This window comes from Barbus barbus (assembly GCF_936440315.1).
Source record: "Barbus barbus genome assembly, chromosome: 22".
NCBI classification, from domain to species: domain Eukaryota; kingdom Metazoa; phylum Chordata; class Actinopteri; order Cypriniformes; family Cyprinidae; genus Barbus; species Barbus barbus.
In genome coordinates, this window is record NC_136750.1 from 6,474,396 (window position 1) to 6,499,082 (window position 24,687).

The 24,687-nt window shown below is 37.7% G+C and overlaps 3 protein-coding genes and 1 pseudogene across 7 annotated transcripts; all 4 read right to left on the reverse strand.

Moving 5' to 3' along the window:
- Nucleotides 1-14: 14 nt before the first annotated feature.
- Nucleotides 15-3,627, reverse strand: LOC306888054 (B-cell CLL/lymphoma 7 protein family member B-B). Of its 2 annotated transcripts, none has more exons than XM_079446158.1 (6): nt 3,449-3,627; nt 2,808-2,883; nt 2,607-2,709; nt 2,143-2,325; nt 1,270-1,349; nt 15-1,161 (listed from the first exon to the last, which is right to left on the reverse strand). In XM_079446158.1, exons 1-6 carry the CDS (start codon nt 3,538-3,540, stop codon nt 1,090-1,092), a joined length of 606 nt encoding a protein of 201 aa, XP_079302284.1. In that variant the 5' UTR covers nt 3,541-3,627; the 3' UTR covers nt 15-1,089. The 2 variants fall into 2 exon arrangements, with proteins under 2 accessions (XP_079302284.1, XP_079302283.1); XM_079446157.1 differs by having other exon boundaries at nt 452-1,179.
- Nucleotides 3,628-4,142: 515 nt separating this feature from the next.
- Nucleotides 4,143-9,929, reverse strand: LOC306888055 (tRNA-splicing endonuclease subunit Sen34-like). Of its 3 annotated transcripts, XM_079446159.1 has the most exons (5): nt 9,079-9,742; nt 7,487-7,640; nt 6,136-6,177; nt 4,653-4,925; nt 4,147-4,533 (listed from the first exon to the last, which is right to left on the reverse strand). In XM_079446159.1, the coding sequence occupies exons 1-5, from the start codon at nt 9,439-9,441 to the stop codon at nt 4,331-4,333; spliced, it is 1,035 nt and encodes a 344-aa protein (XP_079302285.1). In that variant the 5' UTR covers nt 9,442-9,742; the 3' UTR covers nt 4,147-4,330. The 3 variants fall into 3 exon arrangements, with proteins under 3 accessions (XP_079302287.1, XP_079302285.1, XP_079302286.1); XM_079446161.1 differs by lacking the exon at nt 6,136-6,177 and having other exon boundaries at nt 4,143-4,533; nt 9,079-9,929; XM_079446160.1 differs by lacking the exon at nt 6,136-6,177 and having other exon boundaries at nt 9,058-9,742.
- Nucleotides 9,930-10,421: 492 nt separating this feature from the next.
- LOC306888259 (thioredoxin reductase-like selenoprotein T1b) lies at nt 10,422-14,703 on the reverse strand (annotated as a pseudogene). Its single transcript, XR_013785965.1, has 6 exons — nt 14,525-14,703; nt 13,958-14,068; nt 13,685-13,811; nt 12,837-12,924; nt 12,546-12,706; nt 10,422-11,000 (listed from the first exon to the last, which is right to left on the reverse strand). The product of XR_013785965.1 is annotated as a thioredoxin reductase-like selenoprotein T1b (transcript).
- A 933-nt stretch (nt 14,704-15,636) lies between these two features.
- Nucleotides 15,637-23,345, reverse strand: LOC306888601 (cyclin-L1-like). Its single transcript, XM_079447030.1, has 11 exons — nt 23,026-23,345; nt 22,648-22,722; nt 22,030-22,139; nt 19,956-20,076; nt 19,790-19,854; nt 17,719-17,818; nt 17,518-17,622; nt 17,291-17,432; nt 16,801-16,912; nt 16,612-16,710; nt 15,637-16,549 (listed from the first exon to the last, which is right to left on the reverse strand). Exons 1-11 carry the CDS (start codon nt 23,269-23,271, stop codon nt 16,129-16,131), a joined length of 1,596 nt encoding a protein of 531 aa, XP_079303156.1. The 5' UTR covers nt 23,272-23,345; the 3' UTR covers nt 15,637-16,128.
- Between the last annotated feature and the right edge of the window lie 1,342 nt (nt 23,346-24,687).

Genomic DNA, 24,687 nt, shown 5'->3' on the forward strand with positions numbered 1-24,687 from the left:
TACACTTTAGTATTAATAACGGGCATTTTATTTTTATTATAACATAGTTGATATAGCCAAATGCTTAGAGTTTAGCTGAAAGAGGCAGCTTTTGTCGAATTTAAAATGAGACAATAGAGCATGCACACGACACTTTGATCCAATTAGAGACAGTCTTGATTAATATGTTAATAAATACGTTTTTCGCGGCCACATATGAAATAATAAAGCTCTGTCTAAAGCATATAAACAACGCTAAATTATTAAATGTATAAAAACTCATTTAAACATTGTATTGAAATCATAATATTGGGAATCATTTCATACGTACAATAGTGTTATATCTGCCATATAACTTTATAAAATCCAAAGTGGTTTTATTTCTATCTGTCTAGTGTAAACGTCCACATTTTTTACCAGGCAACACTACATGGATCATACACAAATATATATATATTTTTTATTATTATTTGAAAAATACTTCAAGGACTATTGAAAGTGGAAGTCTTCATATTTAAAATACAAATCTGTGAGTGACCTTACCATTTAGAAAAGATAGGCATTCCTTCTTTTTTAATAAAACGTTTGGTAATTGGATGCAGTACACTGAACAATAATAAACAAATCAAGAAACAGATAACACGGATGCTATTTAAAACTGCCCTAAATGCATGCATTTAAGTATTTTTACAATAAAACAGGCCAATAAAACGTATTTGTATAATCTTTAGAAATGCCACAATCACAAAACCAGCTAACAGTTTAAAATGCAACTGTTTTGCATACTGTATATATACCAATCATTACTCCATGCAGTCACATGTATTATGCTGCCAAAGTCCTTTAACAATTGAGGAGCATGCAATATAACAGTTTATTTTCAAGATGCAATACAAACTGCTTTACCTTCATAAGAAAATACCTGACAAGATCTAAGATGATCTTTTTAATGTACAAAAACAAAACAAAAATTTAAGTTTTTCTTGATCATATACCGTAAAGGTGAATTTCAGGCATTTGGCGGGTTGTAAAAAGTCTCTTAAATGTCCAGTTCAGTCTCTTTCAGAAATACTTCTATACTTTTGACCTGCAATGTTCAGAATAGTGGTGCTAACTGAGAGTTGAATTCTGCTCAGTGCAAACTCTTTTAAGCGGTGGGGCTCCAATCACCTCCTCTTCCTCCTGTGAAAAACATGCATGCTTTGAAAAGCAAAAATCAGGTTTGCAACATATATTTTAATTCCCACAATGCATTAGGTGAACATTTATTTGAAGACTATTGGACGCTACCTGAGTAGAGAGAGACAACACATCTTCTTTAATTAGAGTCGGGGGCTCATCCGTCACCTCACTGCTGGTTGTTGATGCCTCTAAATATGGGATCATGAAAAATAAAATGTGCAAATACATGTATGCATGTGAAATGAAGGATGCACCATCATAACTGATATCTTAGATACTTGGGTGTATCTAACAAAACATGTCAAGAACATGCATACAATAAATCATAATTCACCCTAAAATTAAAAAGTATTAAATATTAAATTAAATGGTCTATTTAGATTTTTTTGTGTTATGGTATTATTTTATGACAGTTCAGCACAATTATACCCAAAATTATAATTACATTATTGTAATATGGGGAAAAAACAGTACATTTTTATTTGATGTACTGCCTTTAACTTGTGCTAACAAAATACATCAATGTATTTTTTAATACAGTAAAATGTTTATTACAGTAATAAGCATCACTATTAGGATAATGGATATTGAAAAAACTCAAATGGAAAATACATATATATATATATATATATATATACACACACTTGAAATAAATAAAGTTTATAATGTTTTAAAAGAAGTCTCTTCTGTCACCAACACTGCATTTATTGATCAAAAATACAGTAAAATCATAAATTGTGAGTCTTCAGTCTCACATGATCCTTCAGAAATTATTCTAATATGCTATTTTTCAGTTCAGTTATTATTGGTACTCAATTATTAATATTAATGTTGAAAACTTACTTAATATAGTACCCCATCAATACATTGTTATTTGCATTATAATATTTGCATTTGCTTTGAAGACCAATATGTTGTATCTACCTTGTCAGTTAGATAAATAATCTTTTTACTGAATGCTTTTTCACTGGTCTGTCTCACCTCTCTCAGCATCCATGGTTTCCTGTCCCAGGGTGGGCGGCTGGGAATCCTCTGTACGGAAGTAGGGTGCATGGGAAGGGCTCACTGCTTCACTCACATGCTGTGGACTGGAGTTGCTGCTGCTGTCCACTTTGGTATTAGACTGATAGGCATCTGATAGGAAACTCTGGTTACTGTTGTCATCTGTGTAGGAGAGTGAATGAATGAAACATATTTGTGTGAAATCTCATGAAGAAATATGTCAATTATGTATAAGTACTTTAGCACACTGTAATGTAACAGTACATGCCATGTTAAAATAGATATGCAAACCACACTGTCAAGGTGCAAGGTCATTTATGTAACTAGAGCATAACACAAACCAGTATTGCATTATATATAGAGAGAATGTTCTGAATTGTTTACAGAGGAAATATCAAGTTTCCTTGTGTTTGACATAAACATGTCCTTAAGTCCTGTATTACCCTGGAAATCCAGTAGCACGGAGCGGGCGTTTTCCAACACTACATCTGTAGGAAAGCCCTTCAGTTCCCTCATTGCACTCCCTGACACTTTAGGCTTGTATATCTACAAGAAAGAAAAAATGACATTTTGAAAATGAACACTGTATTTATATATCTGAGAAGTGGACAGCTGCTTGAGATGACATAATATACTGTACACACCTGTTTAGTCTCTGTAACCGGGACCCATTTGAATATCCGTAATGATGTGTCTCCCACTGTAACCCACTTTTTTTCCCTAAGAGGACAAACGTTTCACAAAAAATGGCTTTATTAATAGAAGAAGAAATAAAAAATAAAATTAGGACTGTTATTTATTTATTTTCAAATTCGGAGTACTGTTATGCAGCTGTATGTTTTTTCTTTTGAGGCTTTTTGTCATTTGTGTTATTTTCATTTCAGTGGTAGTTATCATTAGATACTCAATATGCTTCAGTATTTTTTTTTACCACAACACAATATAAAGTATATATATAATTTAGTATTGTATTGGGGTAAAGACTTAATTTATATTGAAAACCTACCACATGTTCTTGGCAGAATTTGTGAGATTCACAAGTTACAAGGATGTTCAACAGAGACTGATAAATATATATATATATATATATGACAAAATCACTTCACCCCATTACAGACCACCAACAGATCGTTCAATCCCAAGACACGCCCACATACTGTATACAGTGAAGCCCCTGCTTGTCTGTCATGTGACTGAATGACGTCACCCTCCCCGCCACGCTGAAGTTTATTTTTGTAACGCAGAAGAAAAGAAACTTGTCTCCCTCTTCAAACAAGCAACTTACCACCGACGGACCCTTTCGATTGCCGCCATCACTTTTTTGATATCATCTTTTGCACGGCTGCGCGTCTCCGCTCGCACGGACCTTCCCGACATTTTAATGGGTTTTATTAGTTTGTCAAGATCTCCCTCTTTTTCTTGCCTTCCTCCTCCTGCGACTTGATCTCGCCCTGTCTTCGTCTCGGTCTCGCGAGACTTCATAACGCTGGCACTGCCTCTTTGCATTTTTTTTACATTAGCCCCATTTAATTTATTTTCATCATAAAACATTCTATCATGTTATATTTGATAATTATGTGATAAACATGTTGGACGAAATATTACATAGTTATTTAGCAGACGCTTTGATCCAAACAGAAGAAATCAAAACCAACAAAAGAGCATTTTAAATGATATCCTTCATAAATAAAAACTGAACATAGGATTGAATTTTAAACTATTTTGTCCCCAGCTTGATGCAAAAAAAGCAAAAATCTAAATTATTTGTTTTTCAAGCAAAATGTTTCGAACGTTGTGTATTGCTTTAATATATATATATATATATATATTTTTAAGTTAAAGTTTAGGTACTACATAACAGAAATGTTGTGAAAATCTCAAAAATATATTTGCCATCTCACTTTATCAGTTATTTTAAATGGCTGTGATGTTTAAACCGAGTGACACTGACAACTAATACAAAAAAAAAAATCAACAAAAAGACAAAATTCATTAGATTTTTATTATAGATTTTGATACTCTGCCTCTGCATGTTGACAGTCAAACAAAATTCAGTCATTCAGAATTAATCAAACAACCTTCACACACACACTTTACACTTCAGAAGGCACATTGAGTTTCTGAAAAGCTGAATCTTTTGATTATCAAACAAACTCTAGTTGTGTTTTTACACCATAGAACTCCACTGCAGCGATGAATAAACCACATCACCCTCCACACTCTCACTGAGGCTCCGCGGAGAGCAAAGCAATACTGTTTTCTTCACATTAGAGCCCAGACGAGCTATAGCTAGAATATCACAGAGGTGTAGCTCTTCATCCATGGAGTTGCATAATGCAATGAAATGAGCATGGAAACGCAGAGGATCACCTGCAAAATGTCAAAATAAAGATCTCAAATGTTAATTTGCACCGAAAAAACATTTCATATATCTGTAATATCAATGAAAACAATAGCCCTTTTGATATTCCTGTTCGACACAAACATACCTGGATAAACCAGGAAATCTCCTCCAAACTTCCCTGCGGAGGTCAGGTAGAAGCCTTTGTTTCTCAGATCTCTGTATACACACAATCTAGTGTTCAGGCGTTCATCTCTAGGCATTGACCAATCAGTGGAATGGAAACTGCGTTCCTCCGGACAGTGGCTGAAGCCGGCGCGGGCAGTGCAAAGCTGGACCGCCATGGCCGACCACGGGAAGCGGAAAGCCTGGTCCAGTGCCTTAAGACGGTCTCTAATTGCATTGCCAGAGTCATCAGTGCCTGTGGGATCAAATACAGTATCTTACTGCTCTAATTGCAACAGACAAAAACATGCAAAATTATTTCAAAACACCCATCTTGCCAATTAGCATCATAAACACAGTCAGTACCGACTAAAGTGAACCTAAACAGTTGAGAGAAAATCGGATATGCGTCAGTATATTTAATCTGAGCATAATATATAAGTGGCAACAGCCTAATAAACCTGCTGCTGTCTGTGCCATTAATGTTATCAAACCACAAAAGACAGTCACTCACGGCTCTTGACTGAATCAATTCTATAGCTTTAACAAAGATTAATATATTTAATTTGGTTATTTTACATTTAATTAATTGAATCTACTGTTAGAACAACCTGAAAACTGAATACAACGGTGTTTAAAGCATTTGTTCTCGTTTTATTACTGACTGTTTACTTGTCTTCAATAATGCTTGAATTTGTATTTAGTTTGGCTATTAGTTATTGCTGTGTTATTGAAATTGGAATCTAGAATTGTGAAATTCAACTGGTATCTAATATTTTGGTCTCATAACAACTAGTGCAGTCAAACGATTAATCGCATCTGAAATAAGTTTTTGCTTACATAATATACTGTATGTGTGGACTGTGAATATTATGTATATATAAATACACACACATGCATGTATATATTTAAGAAAAATATGTTATGTTTAAATATTGAATATATTTATAATATAAATTAAGTGAACAAATATATACATAAATATTTTCAAAATATATACTGTATGTGTGTGTGTGTATTTATATACATACATAAATATACAGAGTACACACACACACACATATTATGTAAACAAAAACGTTTATTTTGGATGCGATTGATCGTTTGACAGCACTAGTAACAACCTTATTTATTAAAATACTAGGTTATATGGGTCAAAAACAAACAATGTTTTTTTGTTTTCTTATGAGGTCTTATGGGTTTGGAACGACATCAGGGTGAGTAATTTTTGGGTGAACTAACCCTTTAAGATTTCACTTTGGATGTGAGGTTTGGGCAGTTAAGAAGTAAAGAAATTGTGCAGTTCAATTATATTTTTTTAACCATAAATAGGCCAAGAGCATTATGTGGGAGGTGGATACTGCCACTGACCTGTCAGCTGATCGATACATTTCAGTAAAAGGATTTAAAGGTGCCATAGAATGGAAAACTGAATAATAAGAGTTTTATACATGGAAATGACATACCGTGAGACTCAAACACCATTGTTTCCTCCTGCTTATGTAAATCTAGTGAATATAAAAAAAACACTGAAAAATAGGCGAATCAGAACATAACACTGACTGTGACGTAACAGTCAGGATCACTAATAGTTACGCCCCCAACATTTGCATATAACCGCCCATGTTCGAGGCCAGCCGCCAGCCGAATCATCAGAACTTCTGCAGGTATTGTGAAGAAACAAGCGAGGACAATGAAAATGGCAGATCATGGAAATAAATGTTATGCTCCAGGCTGTGCAGGGGGTGTGATGTGCAGGGATGGGATGGTGTCTGTATTCAGAAAGGCACAGAAAGCAAATAACGCATTCTAATAAAATAACACGAGCCACTAAGGGACATGGTTAGCTCCTTGCTAGTGGTAGCCTGTTACATTGCAGTACATAAGATTTCACTTACCACATAAACAGAGTAAGGAGAGATGACTGAGGATGATGGCGAATGATTTACAGATCCTGAGCACCACTGACAAGCATCTGATCTTGTATAATGTGTGGTAAGTACTGCCACTCAATAGAGTTTGTGCGATCACGAAACTCGAGAGTAAAAATCGATCGTGCATTTGAAAGCATTTTCACATCCCTGCATATTAATAGCGGCTCCCTGATGCCCCCATTTTATATACAGTATAATTACCCAACGATATAATTGCGAGAGAAAGTATTGAAATATATATTTTCCTCCCTGTGTTTCCTTCCTGCTGTGTGAGAAATGAGCTGAAATGAGCCGCACTGTGAAACAGCCAATCAGAGCAGAGCTCAACATTATTATTCATGACCCTTCCAAATAGGCCAATAACAGACCATTTCATTCTAGGGAGAAATCCTAGGGTTGTAAATGGACATGTAAAACCGTTTCTGGAGAATTTTTGCCCTTACCTAAGCCACATACCTTCTGTGTAGATATCAGAGAACAATTTAAAAAATATTGTATCAATGCATTCTATGGCACCTTTAACAAATTTCAAATTATTATATACGAACTGTATAACTAACTTCAAACTAATTGTTTTTTTTTTCCAAAAGTTACAATTATTCCCTGTGGTAATTGGCAGAATGCCACATATTTTTTAATTAAACCCGGAACATTAATACGAACAATATGATGTATAGTGATACAAATACGGTTAATACATTTTTGTATGAAATAAAAGAAATTCAAAAAATATTTTCTGAAATTCAAGTCTTTTTTTAGTGTAAATACGTGCATATACTATTGGCACAAATGTCACTAATGCCAAAAGAAAATAAGCATCTGAATATGTAAATAGGAGAAATGTAAAATAAATTGGCTTAATGTCTTCTATTTAAGATTTTACCAGACACTCTCTCGCTGTTCTGCTTCTCATTCATGATTCTCCTCAGCACTGTCTTCTTGTCCTCAAGGGCCAGAGCACGCTGCTCCTTATAACTGCTCTCCAGACCGGCCTCATACTGTCTCACCGCCTCCGAATGCTTCTCGTCTCCACAATCCTGATGAAAATAATAATAATAAACACATTTACATTTAGTCATTTTGCAGACGCTTTTATCCAAAGCGACTTACAATTGGGAAATACATAAAGTGATTCATCTTGAAGACGCAGTCAGACAGAGGAAGTGCTCGTAACACCAAGTCTCAGGCATTGTTCAAATAAGGACAAGCTAGCAAGGGAAGGAGAGAAAGAGAAAGATAAAGTTTCTTTTTTTTTTTTTTTAAGTTTAGGACGAAGTCAAGTAGTGCCGAAAGAGATGAGTTTTCAGTTGTTGCTTGAAGATTGACAGAGACCCAGCATTCCGGATAGGGGTGGGAAGATCATTACACCAGGAATGGTGAACGAGAATGTTCTGGAGAGTGATTTTGAGCCTCTCTGTGATGGTACCACGAGGCGTCGCTCACTAGCAGATCTCAGACTTCTGGAGGGGATGTAGATTTGTAAGAGTGAGTGGAAGTAGGAGGGTGCTGAGCCTGTGGTTGTTCTGTATGCAAGCATCAGTGTCTTGAACTTGATGCGAGCTGCCACTGGTAGCCAGTGCAAGGAGATAAAGAGAGGTGTAACATGGGCTTTTTGAAGACCAGTCGTGCCGCTGTATTTTGAATCATTTGTAGAGGTTTGATGGAAGTCCAGCCAGAAGAGCATTGCAGTAGTACAGCCTGGAAATGACAAGGGCCTGGACAAGAAGTTGTGCAGCATGCTCTGTCAGAAAGGGCCTGATCTTCCTGATGTTGTGTAGTGCAAACCTGTAAGATCGAGCAGTCTTTGCAATGTGCTCTTTGAAGGTCAGATGGTCATCAAAGATTACACCAAGATTTCTGACCGAAATTTATGGGGTAATTGTTGATGAACCTAACTGGATCGTGAAGTCATGCTGTAGAGTTGGAGGGGCAGGGAAGACAAGAAGATCTTTGCCAGGTTGAGCTGTAGGTGATGTTCTTTCATCCATGCGAGATGTTCGCCAGGCAGCCTGAGATCTGTGCAGCTACCGTTGGATCATCTGTTTAAAAAGAGAGATAGAGCTGTGTGTCATCAGCGTAGCAATGGTAGGAGAAGCCATGTGCCTGTATGATGGGACCCAGTGATGTAGTGTATGTGGAGAAGAGGTGGTGTCCAAGAACCGATCCCTGAGGAACCCCAGTGACCAGTTGATGTGCTTTGGATACCTCCCCAGGCCACCCTGAAAGACCTACCAGTGAGATGGGATTCAAACCAGCGAAGTGGAATCCCAGTGATGACAGGGTGGACAGGAGGATCTGATGATTGACAGTGTCAAAAGCGGCTGATAGATCCAGCAGAATGAGGACTGATGATTTGGAATCGGGTTTTGCAATTCGCAGAGAGTAGCGCAGCCTCAGTTGAATGGCTACTCCTGAAACCTGACACATACATCATAGATAGATGAGTGTACTGACTGTAGCAGTTGAAGTGTGCACCTGAGGTTGCAGTGATGCAGCAGCAGAGCTCGTCTCCTCCAGCAGCAGCGCCTCCTCCTGCAGGAGCTCCAGCGGTCTGCCCAGCCGCACGTTCTGCCGAGGCTGACGGGCCAGAGAGCCCACCAGAGCCCCGATCACACCCGCAGATCTGCACCTTTTCATGTCTGACACCTTCCACAACAGAGGAGTGGATCCGCAAAAGCTGATGTCAATCAAAGCATTTTTTGATGGCTGATGCTCACTTTCACTTTTGGTTTCCATGTCCTCATTCACTTCCACGCTTGATGACTGTTGTGATATATTCATTCCTGCTGGATCCCCATCCATCACGTCTCCAAAACACACACCTGGGTGTCTCAACATGTGACTATCTACTTTGTAATGGTACTAAATAGGATAACAGTACATGCATGGTGATCATACGAAAAGTATGACTAACGTTATTCATTTAAGTAACATGATTGGCACAGATAGCCTGTTTGAAAAACAACTCATGGTTACGTTCACCTCGCGCTGCCTCCACATGAATGTTAATTCAGAATCTGCTGAAAGACTTTCACATTAAAAATTAATTACAAAGAAATAGAACAAAAATCACATTTCGATTCACAACACGCATGCTCTCTATAAGTTACTTCCCTTGAAAAGCACACCACGTGACCATGATCTCTATTTGAATAGCGAGCGCCATCTAGTGATCAATGTTACACGCTCGGCTAGCTTTACATGCATGATTTTAAAAAAGCCTCACATGGTAAAACATTATGAGTATTGTATAACTACATATATTTATACATTTTAATAATAATAATAATAAAAAAAAAACAATCACGTACTCAGTCTCCCTCAGTCAGTACATGTTATTAGCCGCTTTTTCATGTGATATCTGTTACTTTTTTCATCGCTGTTTGGGATGAACCAATCACACAACTGGATATCAGATTACATCGTTTTCCATTTGAAAACCTTTACCCCCGGTTTCACAGACAAGGCTTAAGCCTAGTCTTAGTCTAAAATGTAATTCTGAGCTGTTTCAACCGAAATAAACTTGCACTGACTGATCTTAAAATATATCCGTGCCTCTGTTTTGTCTCAAGATGCACACCAGTAATGTTTTTTTTCTAAGGCATGTTAATAAAAATGACTTAAATGGCCTAATCCTGGTTTAGTCTAAGCTCTGTCTGTGAAACCGTGCCTTTATATGTTTAAAATCCTACTTCAACAAACAACGTCTCCTACAAACTGAAGATAAACAAAACACATAAGATTAATGCCGGGTTTGGTCTTCTGGCTCAGATCTCGTGGAAGAAAATGTTTTCCAATGACAAAAGACACAATTTGTTTAGACATCCATTGACCGAATTTATTCAAAACAGAGTGTAAATATTAAAAATGATCAAAATGTATCAAAGTACATCCTTGATGATATGTACATATTTAGTTATTGGATACATTAACATAACTGTTTATATTTCATAACAAAAACACTGAAAATTAGCGTAAACATCAGCGGAATTAATAAATTGGCACAAAATCTTATGAAGAAAGCGTAAAGAAAATGAGTGAGAGAGAAATCAAATACTGAACTGTAGTTGTGCACATATTACAAGAGTTTTAAAAACTGATTTCATTCATTAATACAGCAGTCTACTACACACAACCAAAAACAGGTGAACACTGTTTAACACCAATAGGCCCACTTAACAGCGTGTTTTTATTGGTCGATGACTGCAGAATACCTGCAAGTGAAACTTTTCATTTCCTCCATAATTCTTAGCCGAGGACTGTAGGGCTGTGGGAGTAGAGAGACCCATGGAGCAGTGAGAGAGGGCTGGACATCCAGTCTGCACCAGCAGACACGCTGCCTTCAGTGCAAACCTTCATTAATGTCATCTCACACACCAAGGCCTCGCATCACACACCTAGAGGGAAAAGATGAGTGTAACGCATGATGTTCAAACACAACTGTAAAGCTCTGAATTTAGTTTTCAGAATATTCTTAAAATCCCAATGCTTCTGGACCAGGGTTTCTGAAGGTTATAGGAAGATAAATTTAAGACCAAGTAAAGAAGATTTAAGGAATATCATCAATATGTTCTTTAAACAATGAGTTGAGTTGTATTAGCAACACTTCTTCATTATTTGTGTCCTGTTATCCAGTACAAATGTCTAAAGGTTCTCAAATCAAGATACATTACTTTCTAAGGCAAAATGACAAAATAAGAACTCGTTTCTGATTTTATTATAAAAAATAAAATAAAAAAAAAGCCAACAGGCTCCGATAAATCATGGAAAACAAGTTCATAAAGTTTCTCATTTTGTTTAATTTCTCAAAATAAATAAATGACTTAATTTTTCAACTCAAGTAAATGTGTTTATTAAATATTTGCAATGGAAACCAAAAAAAAAAATTAAATACTGACGAAGATAACCATTTCTTGCAATGCATACAACATTTTATGCTGTGACTATATGAATATAAGACTCAGATTTCACCCAAAACTGAAAATTGTGTCAACCAAACAGTTGACGGTAGCTACTGACTTCCTTAGTATGGGAAAAGTACTATAGAAGTTAATTGTTACGGTCAACTGTTTGGTTACTCAAATTCTTCAAAATATCTTCTAATGCGTTCAACAGAAGAAAGAAACTCATACATGTTTGGAACAACACGAGGGTGAGATGACAATTTTCATTTTTGGGTGAACTGTCCCTTTTAACACATTGGTCTCAAACTCAGTTCCTGGAGGGCCACAGCTTAGCCAGAGATTGTCTTACTATAGAGAGATGAGAGGGTCTGTATTACTTACTATTGGAGAAAGCGTAGCGGCTAACTTGGATAACGTGTCCCTTAATAACCAATCACATTACAGCCTTGACATCATTGAATTTCGGTCAGAGTTGTTCGATACTCAATCGCTGTTTACGGATCCCATAGGAATGAATGAGAAATGCCGTAAGCTGAATCCCACCTGTCACAAAAGTCAGTGACTTCTCTTATAAAACAGCACTTTTTTCGTGGTATACTCTAAAAATAGAATTGTTTAGTGTAAAACATGTTGAAGATTAGTAGATAGGCTGTCGATTCATTAAATAAGCCGTTTCCTTTAAAAAGCTGTTTATTCAGTGCTAGTGAAGCCTCTCCTCCACTGACATCCATTCAAAAAATATGGCCTCTGGTCTCCTTTCCCACGTACTGCCAGACCGGAAGCGTTAGCTTTAGCCGTTACGCTTTTTCAGCTAATGGTTGCAGCCTTAATCAAACACACCTGATCCAGCTAATCGAGGTCTTCAGGATTATTATAAACTTCCAAGCAGGTGTGATTTGGAGCTGGCTGGAGCTAAACTCTGCAGAGCTGTGGCCCTCCAGGAATTGAGTTTGAGACCACTGCTTTAACACTTGCAGAAACCCTGTGGACGCATTCAATATCTTTATATGGTTGCATAAAAACTACTAGACTACCCACAAGCCACAGCCAGTCGGTATAGTTCCTACATCTCTACTAAGCCCGTCTGTGTGGGAGAGAGTCCATGTGTGCACTCAGCTTCATCTCATTCTCCAGAATCTGCACCAGCTGCTGCATGGAGGGCAGGTGTCCCGACTGCAGCTTTGACCATACAGGCATATCTGTGAGCACATGAACATACACACACAGAGGAAAAATCACCAGTATTAAGGGGTTAAACATCATGTAGTTTTAACAGCATGAAATCATTGCGCTGCAATATTTTGATCTGTAATTAATCATCAGTCTTACCATTAAGTGTGATTTCAAAGGCACCAGTGGACATACACTGGTTTTCTATCATGTTGCTGAGGAAGAACACCATCATGCAGGCATATATCTTTACAAAAACACATCAAACTGAGGTCACAAACATATATGGTACGCATGGTGGTCATGAGAATTTGCTGCATTGACAGAAAGATTTAAAAGTAAGAGTAAAGTAAAAGTCGGTTTAAAAGTGACTTCTGTGTGGCCTGTGCTTCATACGTCCCTACGCTATTGACATTAGAAAATTGCCTGGAAAATTGTGTGACAAGATAAACACACAAATACAATAATATATTCATATATTGGAATGAGAAAAGTATCACTGAAATTTTGAGGTAGAAATTTAGACAACGTGGAAATACAGGGTAATTCATATAAAATTAACAACACAAATGCAGAAAATATTTTCAAAACTGAATAAGTTAATAAAAAAGTAACAACTGATAATAAAATGTACTTATACAATTTACGTATCCCTCAAGGAATTAAAAATTAATTATTAAAAGGAGGGATACCAAAAGCAGCTACACAATTATAAGTGAATGAGACCCACTATCATCCAAAATATAACATGAGATTTTTGAATAGATGTAGATATGCACAAGGTTCCATTTCAAGATTCCATACTTTTCCAGACTCAAATTTCAAACCTCTCAATAGATTTTTTTTTTTACTTTGACTTGTACAATAAAAATATATTTTATATATAAAATTAAAATAAATAGGAGCAAAGTCTGGAAACACAAATACTTTTTCATACTCTACTTTCTTTTCCCCATACTTTTCCAAAGACCGTAGGAACCCTGACTACATAACTGGCCCCCGCTGACCTTATTCTCTTGTGCCCAACGCCAGATTCCTGGAGTCTCCATGTTGAAATATGTGAAAGGGTCCTTGCCCAGGATAATTAAACCAATCGCTGCAAGCTTGAAGACAGAGAAGAAGGAAGCTACAAGTCTAAAAATAAATAAATAAAAAGATCTTAATTTCAGTTTCAGTTCATGAATTAAAATGACTACTATCTTAATAAGAACTGTCCATAAATCTGTATGGTCTACAATACAAAGTTTCTTGATGAAATGAGAAATGCATGAGAAAGCCACCTGTATAAAGGCTGTGGCAGGAAGTTTTCTCCCTCGATGCGGATGTCTGGGTACCTCTGGCTGAGAACCCGAGTGTACTCTTCAAACACCCGCCTGTAGCCTCAGGATACACTGCAAACAGAGAGGTGTTGTGTTTAGCAGGAGACCCACAGAGTGCTAGCCTTAGTAAGAAAAACTGCATTCATTATAGCAATATTGTACACGAAGACAGTTTTCATATGCAAAACAAGTGCACTTGGGCACTATATACTATTATACTACTATACTATTATCTCTTTAATAATATAAATTCAGTAAATGTCATGAAACACTACGTATAGTCAAAGACTATAGACTATAGTAGGGTATAAAAAGGTAATTATTCAGTTGCATTGTTTATATATGATTCTTGCGCATTGATGCTTAGGCCAGTGTACTCAGCTAGTTAAAGAAACCGAATAGGAATTATACATAAACCCCCTTTAATGAGTTTACTGAATGTACATAGTTCAGATTAAATCAGTTGCTTTATCGACACTGACCAGCTCGCGCACTGACAGGAAACGGAAAGACATCACGTTTACTCACCAAATCTGAAACTTCAGCAGTGGCATTCCTGTATATTGCATTTTTATCTTTTTAAGGCTGTCATTGTCGGCTGTGGCATGACTCAGTGACAGCACACAGACCAGTAAAAGACATAAACACCGCGTTTCCATCCCGCACAGTCCGCTCGCGGAAGCCCTGCTCTGACTCCACCCGGAAATACACGCATCCATCCAGTATATACAGCCTGTCAAAATAAAAGCCCCCAACGCCTGTCTGAGTTCACGTGACACGTGTGCGTACCTCTCTCTATAAAATAAAACCGACTACATGCACATGTTCGTGTTGGTCCCATTAACAGCCTTTCAATTAAATTATATGAATTTATCGCACCGTGCGTTAGTCTTGCTTCGAACAGGCCTGGATATTTTTTCAGGGACTCTTTACCCCACTGAGTGAAACATTTAACCCAGATTAATTCGTGAAGCAAAAACCGCCACCACACTGTCTTCAGGACCCTGCCCAAAGTAAATACACTGAGTGAATTATGATCGAGCCTGATGTAGAAAAGCTATTAACAGTGGAGGTTATTGTAGTTTAAAGCGGAGCTGTCCTTGCCCAGAAAGATGGTAGATAGAAACCATATAATCACTATAAATGGGGGCCTATAGTGACAGGCCCCAACGATTTCTACATAGGGGCCAAATGTAACACACTGCACAAATGGCCCAGAAAACCTACTGAAGCAACACCACTGGATATTGTTTTCCTGTTTATTTACATGAATCCATTTGTTGAGATGGTTTACTACAGTAGTCAACATTTGAAGTGGATCAAAACCTTTCATCAAAGTCCTAAACCCAAAATCCGATCTCGTCTTAAACTTTTTTGATCCACTTCAAATGTTGACTACTGTAGAATAAATAAATGTTCGAAGTCTACATATAAGAGAACCATTTAAGATGGTAGGGCGATTCTCTAGAATCAATCAAACTTTTTAATGCCACATCTCCAGATTAGAGCTGTTTCTGTTGTGATATTTTGTGTTATATAATGTGGGTAAACATCAAGGGATTTTAATGATGTCAGAGCAAGAAATTATTTTTAATTCATAAATCCAAGTTCCATAAGACTAAAAAAAAAACCAACAACTATTGACAGTAGGAATAAGTCACTTTTTATTGAGTAAAAATCAGACATGAAGACGTGCAGACTGAAAACCAGTCACCATGATCAAAAAAAAAAAAAAAGTCTGCTTCCAGTTGTAAAAAAATATGATCTATTTTCAGAGAAACCAATTTTCTTCTGCCAGTAGAGCATCTTTTTTTTTTATTAATTTCTATAGCTGTGCAAAGTATTGGTGTCTTTCCTGAAAACATTTTCCATTTTTCTATGTAACCAGTGATTTTCCCACCTTCTGAAAAAGGTTGCTTTTATAAATCAAAGCATTTCCCATATTATATCAACACTGAACCCATCTTTACACTGTAAATATGTAGTTTCATATCCTTTCAAGATTTAAAACTAAACCGCCAAAATAACGAGAAAAAAAAAAATTTAAACAGACAACTAGGTCAACACTGACCACTTTAAATCAAACACAAACTCACTCGCAGTCACACAGACGTGACATAACAGGAAAACACTCAGCGTCTGTGACGACTGTGGCTTGAATGGCTACTGCTGTGGTGTTTGCTTTTATGAGAGCGTTCGTACGAGCGCGAGCGTTCCCGCCGGTCGCGGTGATGGCCTCCGCTGCTACGCTCATGCTTGTGCTTCTTCGCTAAGTCCGAAGAACCTCGGTCCCGGTCCCGCTCTCTCTCTCGCTCTCTGTCCCGCTCACGGGGCTTGCTGGTGGAACGAGAGCGGCTGCGTGAGCGTTTCCTCTTGTGGCCATGTCTGCTGTGCTGGTGCAAGTCGTCTGAGCGCTGCTTTGACTTCAAGTGTGGCAGGAGGGGAGATGGAGGGCCGTGGTTGGCGTGTCGTCGTGGGGATGGGCTGCGGCTGTGAGAGCGGCTCCGGGAGCGAGAGCTGTAGGTGCCTGAGTGACTGCGCCTGTTATTGTAACTACAAGAAAAAACGGTTGAGTATAGACACCAAAATTATAGAGCATATATAGAGGTACTTACTGTCGTCTGGGAGAGCGCGATCTGGACCGGGATCTCGTTCTGGAACGAGAACGACTCGCACTTCTACTGTTCCGACCTAACTTACTATCTTTCCTGAGTCTAAAGAAAGGACAAGGTAGATTCTTAATGAGTGGGTTTTAATTAAACAAAACAAGTACTTGATGAAAGTCAAGCCAGTCAAACACTCACCCATTGTGTGGGCTCTTAGAGCCCTGAGGCCGATCTTCTGGTTCTTTCTTCATGGCCTTAAGCATTTGAGCGTTAGGAGACTTCTCATCTGCTTTCATTATATTAGGTGAACCTAACAGGAAGAATCCAATTTTATGAGAACAAGTTTAGCAGAATGTTCCTGCTGCTCATTTCCAAAAATCAAGCGGTATTAAAACAGTCCACACAATTCCTGTGCTACATTTCAAGTCTTCTGAAGCCCTACAATAGCTTTATGGAGGAACACAAATGCATTCCCATAAAAACTTTGGGCTTTATATGAATTGTATAGAAAAGAGCAGCCTGGACCATCTACTTCTTTTGTGTCATAGAAAGAAACAAAAAAGTTATGTGTTTGGAACAACGAGGGTAAACAATGCTTAAAAGTAAAGCCAAGGTAAAGAGCAAGATGGTTTTAGCTTTAAAAAAAGAAGGTTAGACTGCACAATAGGCAGTGGAAGTGACAACTTACATGGTTTGGATCCAGGAGAGAATCCACCCAATGTGGAGAGAGCAGGAGTGCCATCTGGATTCAGTCCTTTGGCCTTCAGTTTGGCTTCCTGTAGAGCCACCTTCCGCTTGTCCACTTCCTTCTCCAGCAATTCATAATTTGGCTACAAATCAGAAACACAGACTCGATATAACACAAGTGAAGACCAGCTAACTCTAAAAACCGGAGCAAGTTCAAACAAGTCTGACCTTTTTTCTTGTGTACAACTTCAAAGTGGTTACACATATATCTTTGATCTCCTCCTCTGTGGCACCAAACAGCAGGTACCATTGCGGCCGAGAGGGTAAAGATATCTGAGAGAAAGAATGATTGAAAAAGATCAAAGCATTAAAAAAAAACAGAGCTAAACAGAGGTGGAGATGAAGATGGCCAGGCAATGGTTTTGTTACCTGTAGCACTCGTGCAGCGAGGTAAATGCAGGCACAGGCGATGGTTTCAGCTTGAAATCTCACAAACACATTAGTACGAAGGCTGTCATTCATATAGTTCCTGCAACAGAAAAAGTGAACCACAAAATTGCCATTTCCCTGCATGGGTTGTTCATCTATAAATTTATGTACGAGGTTTGTCACATGATGCAAATAAAAAGACAAAATATAAATGGAGGCTTGAGTTTAATTTTGCCCTTTCCCTCTCTGCCTCACGTTCCTCTGTTGTTCTACAAACGTGTAAAGGCAAGCATGAAGTGTTCACAGGCACATGTTCAGTGCACACATGTGCACACAGACGAGCTCATGGGAGGTTTGTCAAAAATAGAGCTGGTTCCACTAGTTTGCATGCAACAAATTACCACAACTCCATTTCTTCAAAACTTCTGAAATAACAGCTTAACTTTCCATAAAATAAGCAGACGAGAGAATGGGGGTGTAGCATTGCATGCACCTCACTAAACAGCATGCATGGTGAGTCAAAGCAGGACTGAGAGCAGCAGCTCTGGGAATGAACAAATACACATCTCAGACTAGATGGCTAAATGCAGACTTGCAGACAGGCAAAATCTTTAACTTCTGAATGACGGCCAGATATGGAATGCAAAGCTTTCTGAAAAAAGCAAACAGGCAGATGGACACTGTGGACCAGAAAGGCTCCGTATCATTATGAAAAATATGGGAAATACTACACTGATGTGCATTGTGCTGGAACAGAAACACTCAAGAGTTTATGCTACAGGCCACAGAACATTGGATTTATGTGGAAAAGCTGAGCTTCAAACAAGTCATTCAAGCATAGAATGAGCAGGAGAGTTCCCGTATGACAACGCCTCACACCAAATTATTGATAACAATCGCATATTTAAAGGAATGCTTCACCAAAAATGAAAATGGTCATTTATTCACCATTATGTCATTCTAAACCTAAACTTTCCACAGTGGAACACAAAAAAGGAGAAATATTTATCAAGATCGAGATTTCATCATATGGTGAGAACATAAAAGCACAAAGAAGCACATTGTGCACCATATTAATATATGTCTTCTCACTCCATATGATACCTTTGAATGTGAAGTTGCTATACCATTTGGTTACACGTTAGTATATTTAATATGCAAACATATCAAAAAAAAAAAAAAAAACATCAAAATAAGACAAGACTAAATTTTAATATGCAGTAGCACAAATGAGATCAGAGGATGGGATTTAGCTTAAATTTTAAGTTCAGAAGACTTAACAAAATAAAGAGAACCTTTGATCTGGACACTATATGCTTTCGATTTATGGGAATGAGAAATGTGAACATTTTTCCATTGCTATTCTACAAAAGAAAGAAAATCATATAGGTTTGAGAAGACATCATGGTGAATAATTTTCATTTTTGGGTGGGTTACCCTTTAAATTGGAGTACATTTAGAAAACAAAAGACAAGATCACTTACACCACCTAAATCTAGTAGTTGAGGTCTAATAATGAATTCAAATACTCAGGCTTTAAATCTACCTTTTAAAAAGTTAAAAAGACCACCTTTTAAAAACAAATAATAAAAAAAAAAAAGAGAAAAATCTTGAGTCTTGAAGCAAAAACAAAAATACAAATCCTTTTGGACAACCGCAAGAAAACAAGATGCTGCTGGCAGCTGGAAAAGGCCCCCTTCAGTGATTCTCGGGCAGAGAGCTCTCACTGGATTGGCTGTCTCGAGAAGGGCAGCCAATGGGGGGAGATTCCTGAGGTCATGTGGTTGGAGGAGCAGAGTTCAGAGGTTCTTTATGACACTTACCATCATGGACTACCCTTTAATCAGAGTAGAAAGAAAGGACAAAGTTAAACTAAGCTCTCCATTTTCTTTTAATTACAGCCATGAACAAGAGATTTAAAACAGAAGACACACACCAACACACATGAGTCACGAATACACCAATCCATCAGATGAGGGGACAGAAAAGTTACGTAACGGAGGCAGAGGGGTTAATTACTGGTTGCACCGCAGTGTCTAGACACCCAACGCAGGATTGTTTATTTACTCACCAGGCTGTCTGGACCAACGTTTGGTTCTTCTCACATTCAAGGACTTGCAGGTACATGACGATAATCTACAAAGCCAATGAAACTGCATGTTAAAGTTATTCCTTTTCATTCTACTAAAATTTTCAAGTCTAAAAACAAACCAGCAAGAGCAAGAACTGAGACGTACCTTATGTGGGTGTTTGACGTGGACGCAGAAGCCCAGCTCCTTCAGCACACGCCGCTCAGCTTTTATCACCTGGTTTTTGGTGTTTATGTAGTTCTGATCAAGTATCAATGGACTTGGACTCCTGATTTGTGAAGGAACGAAAGTAAAATCGTTTCCCCTGACTCAAATATTATTCAAGACAATGAAAAAAAAGCTTTTTTTTGTTTGCTTCATTTTAAATTCAAATCATTCTGTTTCCCTTCCAACCAACTAAAGGCAACAGGTCCAGTTTTTTGACTCCTGTAATTTCAGTGTAAGACTTTTAGCACTGCCACAAGTGACTGTTAGAGAGAAGAAAAATAAAAAAGCTCACCTCTCACCACATCATAGCTTCAACAGAAAGTAAAAAAAAAAAAAAAAAAGTTCTTCTATAAACAACCAATATCACATAATACACTAACCAGATAAATCTTGGGGAACAAAAGCACCAAAAATCTCAACACACAGTATACACAGTCTCAGTTTAACAATCAAAACACATAAAAGAGACGTATTGAGCTCTTCATCATAAACACTACTAGCAGAAAAAGTTCATGACATGCTAAAAGTGCCGAGTCGTGATCTGAAAATAGCATGAATGGGCCTTCAGGTGTGTCAGGTAATCATGTAAATAGCAATGGTCACTTTCAACCATGCGATTCATCTAAATGAAATTCATTCTTGTACTACTTTAACTATTGAAATACTCTTAACAGTCCAGTTATGATAAAAACAGCTTTTTACTAAAACCAAGTTGTATACCTAACCTAATACTCCAAAATATATTACCTATATAGTCTATATTTTACTAACCTAACAGAATTTAAATATTTCTTAACCATATAAATGGTTTGTTTTTTCCCACAGTTCTTATCTGAATATTTTTATTTTCACTACACCCATCCACAAGTGAATTAATATTTCATAAAGCTCAAATACAATCTCTTTGGTTTTATGTTTTCACACAATTAAATCTAAATTCATAATCATAAAACATCTAAATCATCTACACTAAACAACTTGGTTAGTTATTTCTAAAAGTGAACAATGATCTCACAAAAAATTCACAATTAAATGTTACGTTATATATAGAACAGACATGAATTGGCATTTCGTTGTCAAAGACACCCAATCTAAACAATGCTTACATTATAAAACAAAAACATTCTCATTACGCAACCCTCACGGCTCCCATCGTGTGAATATTTAACAGATTTTAATCTTGCATGTGCAGCGTGAAATATTTCTGTGGAAGCTATGACGTGTGGTGAGGTGTCTTTTTTTAAAAATGAAATAAATTAAGATGGTCACCTGTGCTGGCAGAGACAATAAGCTTAAACTGAGATACAGGAGTCACCCAGACGCTTCGGACCAGCGGCCAACCTGTCGATCCCCGATATCCCAGTGACCGCTTTCAGACCACTGGCTTCTCCCGGGGGAGGGGGGGAAGCGACACCTCGCTCACTGTTGCCATGCCGACTGCTTCATCTCTACGTACCATTCCACATCACCCAGGCATTGGTAAATGTAGCTGGTCGCTGTTAGTTGGTTGCAAGGGAAAAAAGAATTCAAGTTAATACCGCGTCCTTGATTTCAGATGAACAATTTTTCCTTTTTATCCTCTTTAAGTTGTTCTCTACTTCATTCTGGAATTCATATTATACTAGCCAGTAATCAGCCACAATATAGCTCAATTGGCATCACGTTCCCTTGCTCAAGATTACACTTTTGAGCCGTTTGAATGTTTTTACTTGCTCAGGTAATCAGAATATCCTGCTGTTACTACCAATTATGACTGATGAAGGAACTGAAAAGCTTTAAAATGGTTTAGAATAAAGCAAACAAAATCAAGACATCATATCAAAAGACAAACACAAGTGCACAGACTACTCACAGTTAACATGTTTAAGTATACCTGAATCGTTTACAATTTGAGGTGATGACATTAAATGTTATCCAAAGAAAAATAAATCAGTTAAGGTGGGAGGTTGCTTGCACAGGTAACGAACGGAGGAAGCGGTGTGACAGAAACTCTGCGAGAATGTGCCATGCTTACCTTTTGCCTCGGAGCTGCCTCAAATGATGAAACACGTTGATGACGTCCCTAATTCGCCGAGGGGCTTCTTCGATCTTTGAAGCCAAGTTAACACAGGCCATGGCCACAATCTAGAAAGAGAGAACAGATGACAGAAAGAGTTGTCAAAAACACTATTACAAAGCACAGAGCACACATTAGTTAATAGACTGATAAATATATCAACTTGTTAGCAGATAATAACATTTTCTGATAGTGAAATTGAGCAAATGTTTTGCATTTAATTTGTATCAGCCAATGGAAAATAAAGATCTACTACAACTATACACAAAATGTACAATCTTAATAGGATACTTATAACTAGAGCTATGTATGTGTTTATGTACACACACACAAATTTATAACTGTCTAGCTAAACAGTAATCCGTTCAAACACTCCTATAATCCCGTCTAGTTAGGCAGTTCTCTGGTATTTGAAAAAACGCCCATTATAACTATCCTGTTATGACGACAGCATTTAAAAAATAATATTTTCACACCATTGAGCAATAATCCGGTTGAATGTCATTTACAGTAACGTTAACTCAAACAACATGGCTGCCATCCGCATTGCTTGTAAACACGGCTTCAGTCTCTTACCTCAAAACTGTGTTTCACGAAGGACTTCGAGTAGAAGAATCGATGAAAAAGCACTTGTCCGGTCGCCATGGCCACCTGAAACATAATTACGATGAAAGAAAATTTAATATAAACGGCCCTGTTTCGTTTCAAAAGCAACGTCCGCCATTTTGTTTTTGTCTAGCCGACGGACGCCGCTCGCGAAAGCCGTTCAAACTCATTTAGATTACACACATTGTATAATTAAATATATAATTAATTTGAGTTGGGAGGGGGTTTGTTTAGTCGGAAATGTCTGGTGTGTTTTGTTGGGTTACGGGTTCTTGTTTGATAAAGTCACCTCAAAGGTTTATTTCACGTCATTAATCAAATAAGTAGTTAAACAAAGCGATGATTTACCTGCGGCAGTCGCAGCAGGATCCCGGCGGCCTGGACGAGCTCGCAGCCCAGGATCCGCAGGTCCGTCTCCCTGTACAGGTCGAGGCCATCCTGCATAGACGGGGTCGGGGAGAGATTTTCCTCTGGAATCAAAGAATTATCGATGGTGAGGAAGACTTCGGAATACACTTTATCCCCTATTAATATGCCCTCGCTATTAGCAGGCGCGTTTGCGGCGGGACCGGTGGCCATCGGCGGCGCCTCCATGATCGCTGTTGTCGGTACCTGCGAATAGATTCGTGACCCAGAGCGGAAAACAGAACTGAGCACATCGCTGCTTATCGTACAGCTCGCTGATTGGTGCAGAGATGTGTCACGTGACCTCAACAAACCAATCGCTTGTCAGATAACTGTTACTTTATTCAACGCTGTAACCCACCGTATTACTTTAAAGTACGTGTTTGTGCCACAGACTTATGCCCATAAATAATTATACGTTTTAAATATATTCATGCTGGGATTGCAAGCACTCTCAAACAGGCAGAAATGATTAGACGAATTAATTTTCCACAGCGCCTCCTGCAGATGAACTTTACTGTAAATGACGCTTGTACTTCCAGGTGTGTTTTTCTGTCAGGATTGAACACTTCTGTAGAGCCGAATAAAATGTATTTAATTCACGTATAACATAAATCAATACATAAAGCACATAATTACGCGGAGCAAGCATTACCGTTTATCAGTATACTTCTGTTTCCAAGTTATGTGTATTCTGAAAAAAATAGACATTTTTCTCAGGCCTTAACCATGTTGTTGAACGTATCGTTTTTGTTGTGTGTGTGTTATTTACAACACCAAATACCTAATACTTTGCCTAGATTTGAAGTCTTCCTTGCTCAGATTTCCCATCCCATAAAAATCTCCCAAATTCCTAACAAATTCCCTTAACCTACTGTTTACTTTTTTGCGCATTTTCCCATAACTTTTCATGTTACATTATTGTAATTAAATCCTGTGCTGTTTCTTTAAATAAAAATTATAATAAAAAAATTAATAAAAAATATAGGTTTTCTAATGCTGAAAACAATAAATAGTACCCTGGTGTAAATAAGATATTATTTGCAGTTCAGAGAGCTTCACTGATTATAACAGAACATTAGTGATTACATGGAAGCGCTATTTGCTCGTTTTCTAGGCTATAATCAAATCAGAATTTATATAAAAGTTGTTTTGCGTGCTGTTAACAGGAGCCATGGCCAAAAAGCCTGTAAGTGCAGCAAAGTTTCAGGAGTGACATATATCCCATCCCTCATATAAATATGGGATTCACTTTCAAAATAGCTTGTTTGCAGTCAAGAAGTTGCTTAGCCTATATCCACCGCTTCAAAGGCATGCAAGTGGTTATAGCACCTAAACCAGTGCAGTACAGACTTCTACGGAGAGCTCATCCTTTCTCTGTTTTTCAGTCACTCCTGACACTTTGCTGCATACAGGGTTTGTGTCCTAGCAGCTCCTTGTGCCGAAGTTTCCAATTTTGTATTCCATAAAACTGAGGAAGTAACTGCTAATATAGTTTTCATCAGTGCAGTCAGATTGGGAGAATATGAGTGGTTTAGTGATGGGGAGTAACTAGTTACATGTAACAGAATTACATGATTTAATTACAAAATAAATATAACTGTA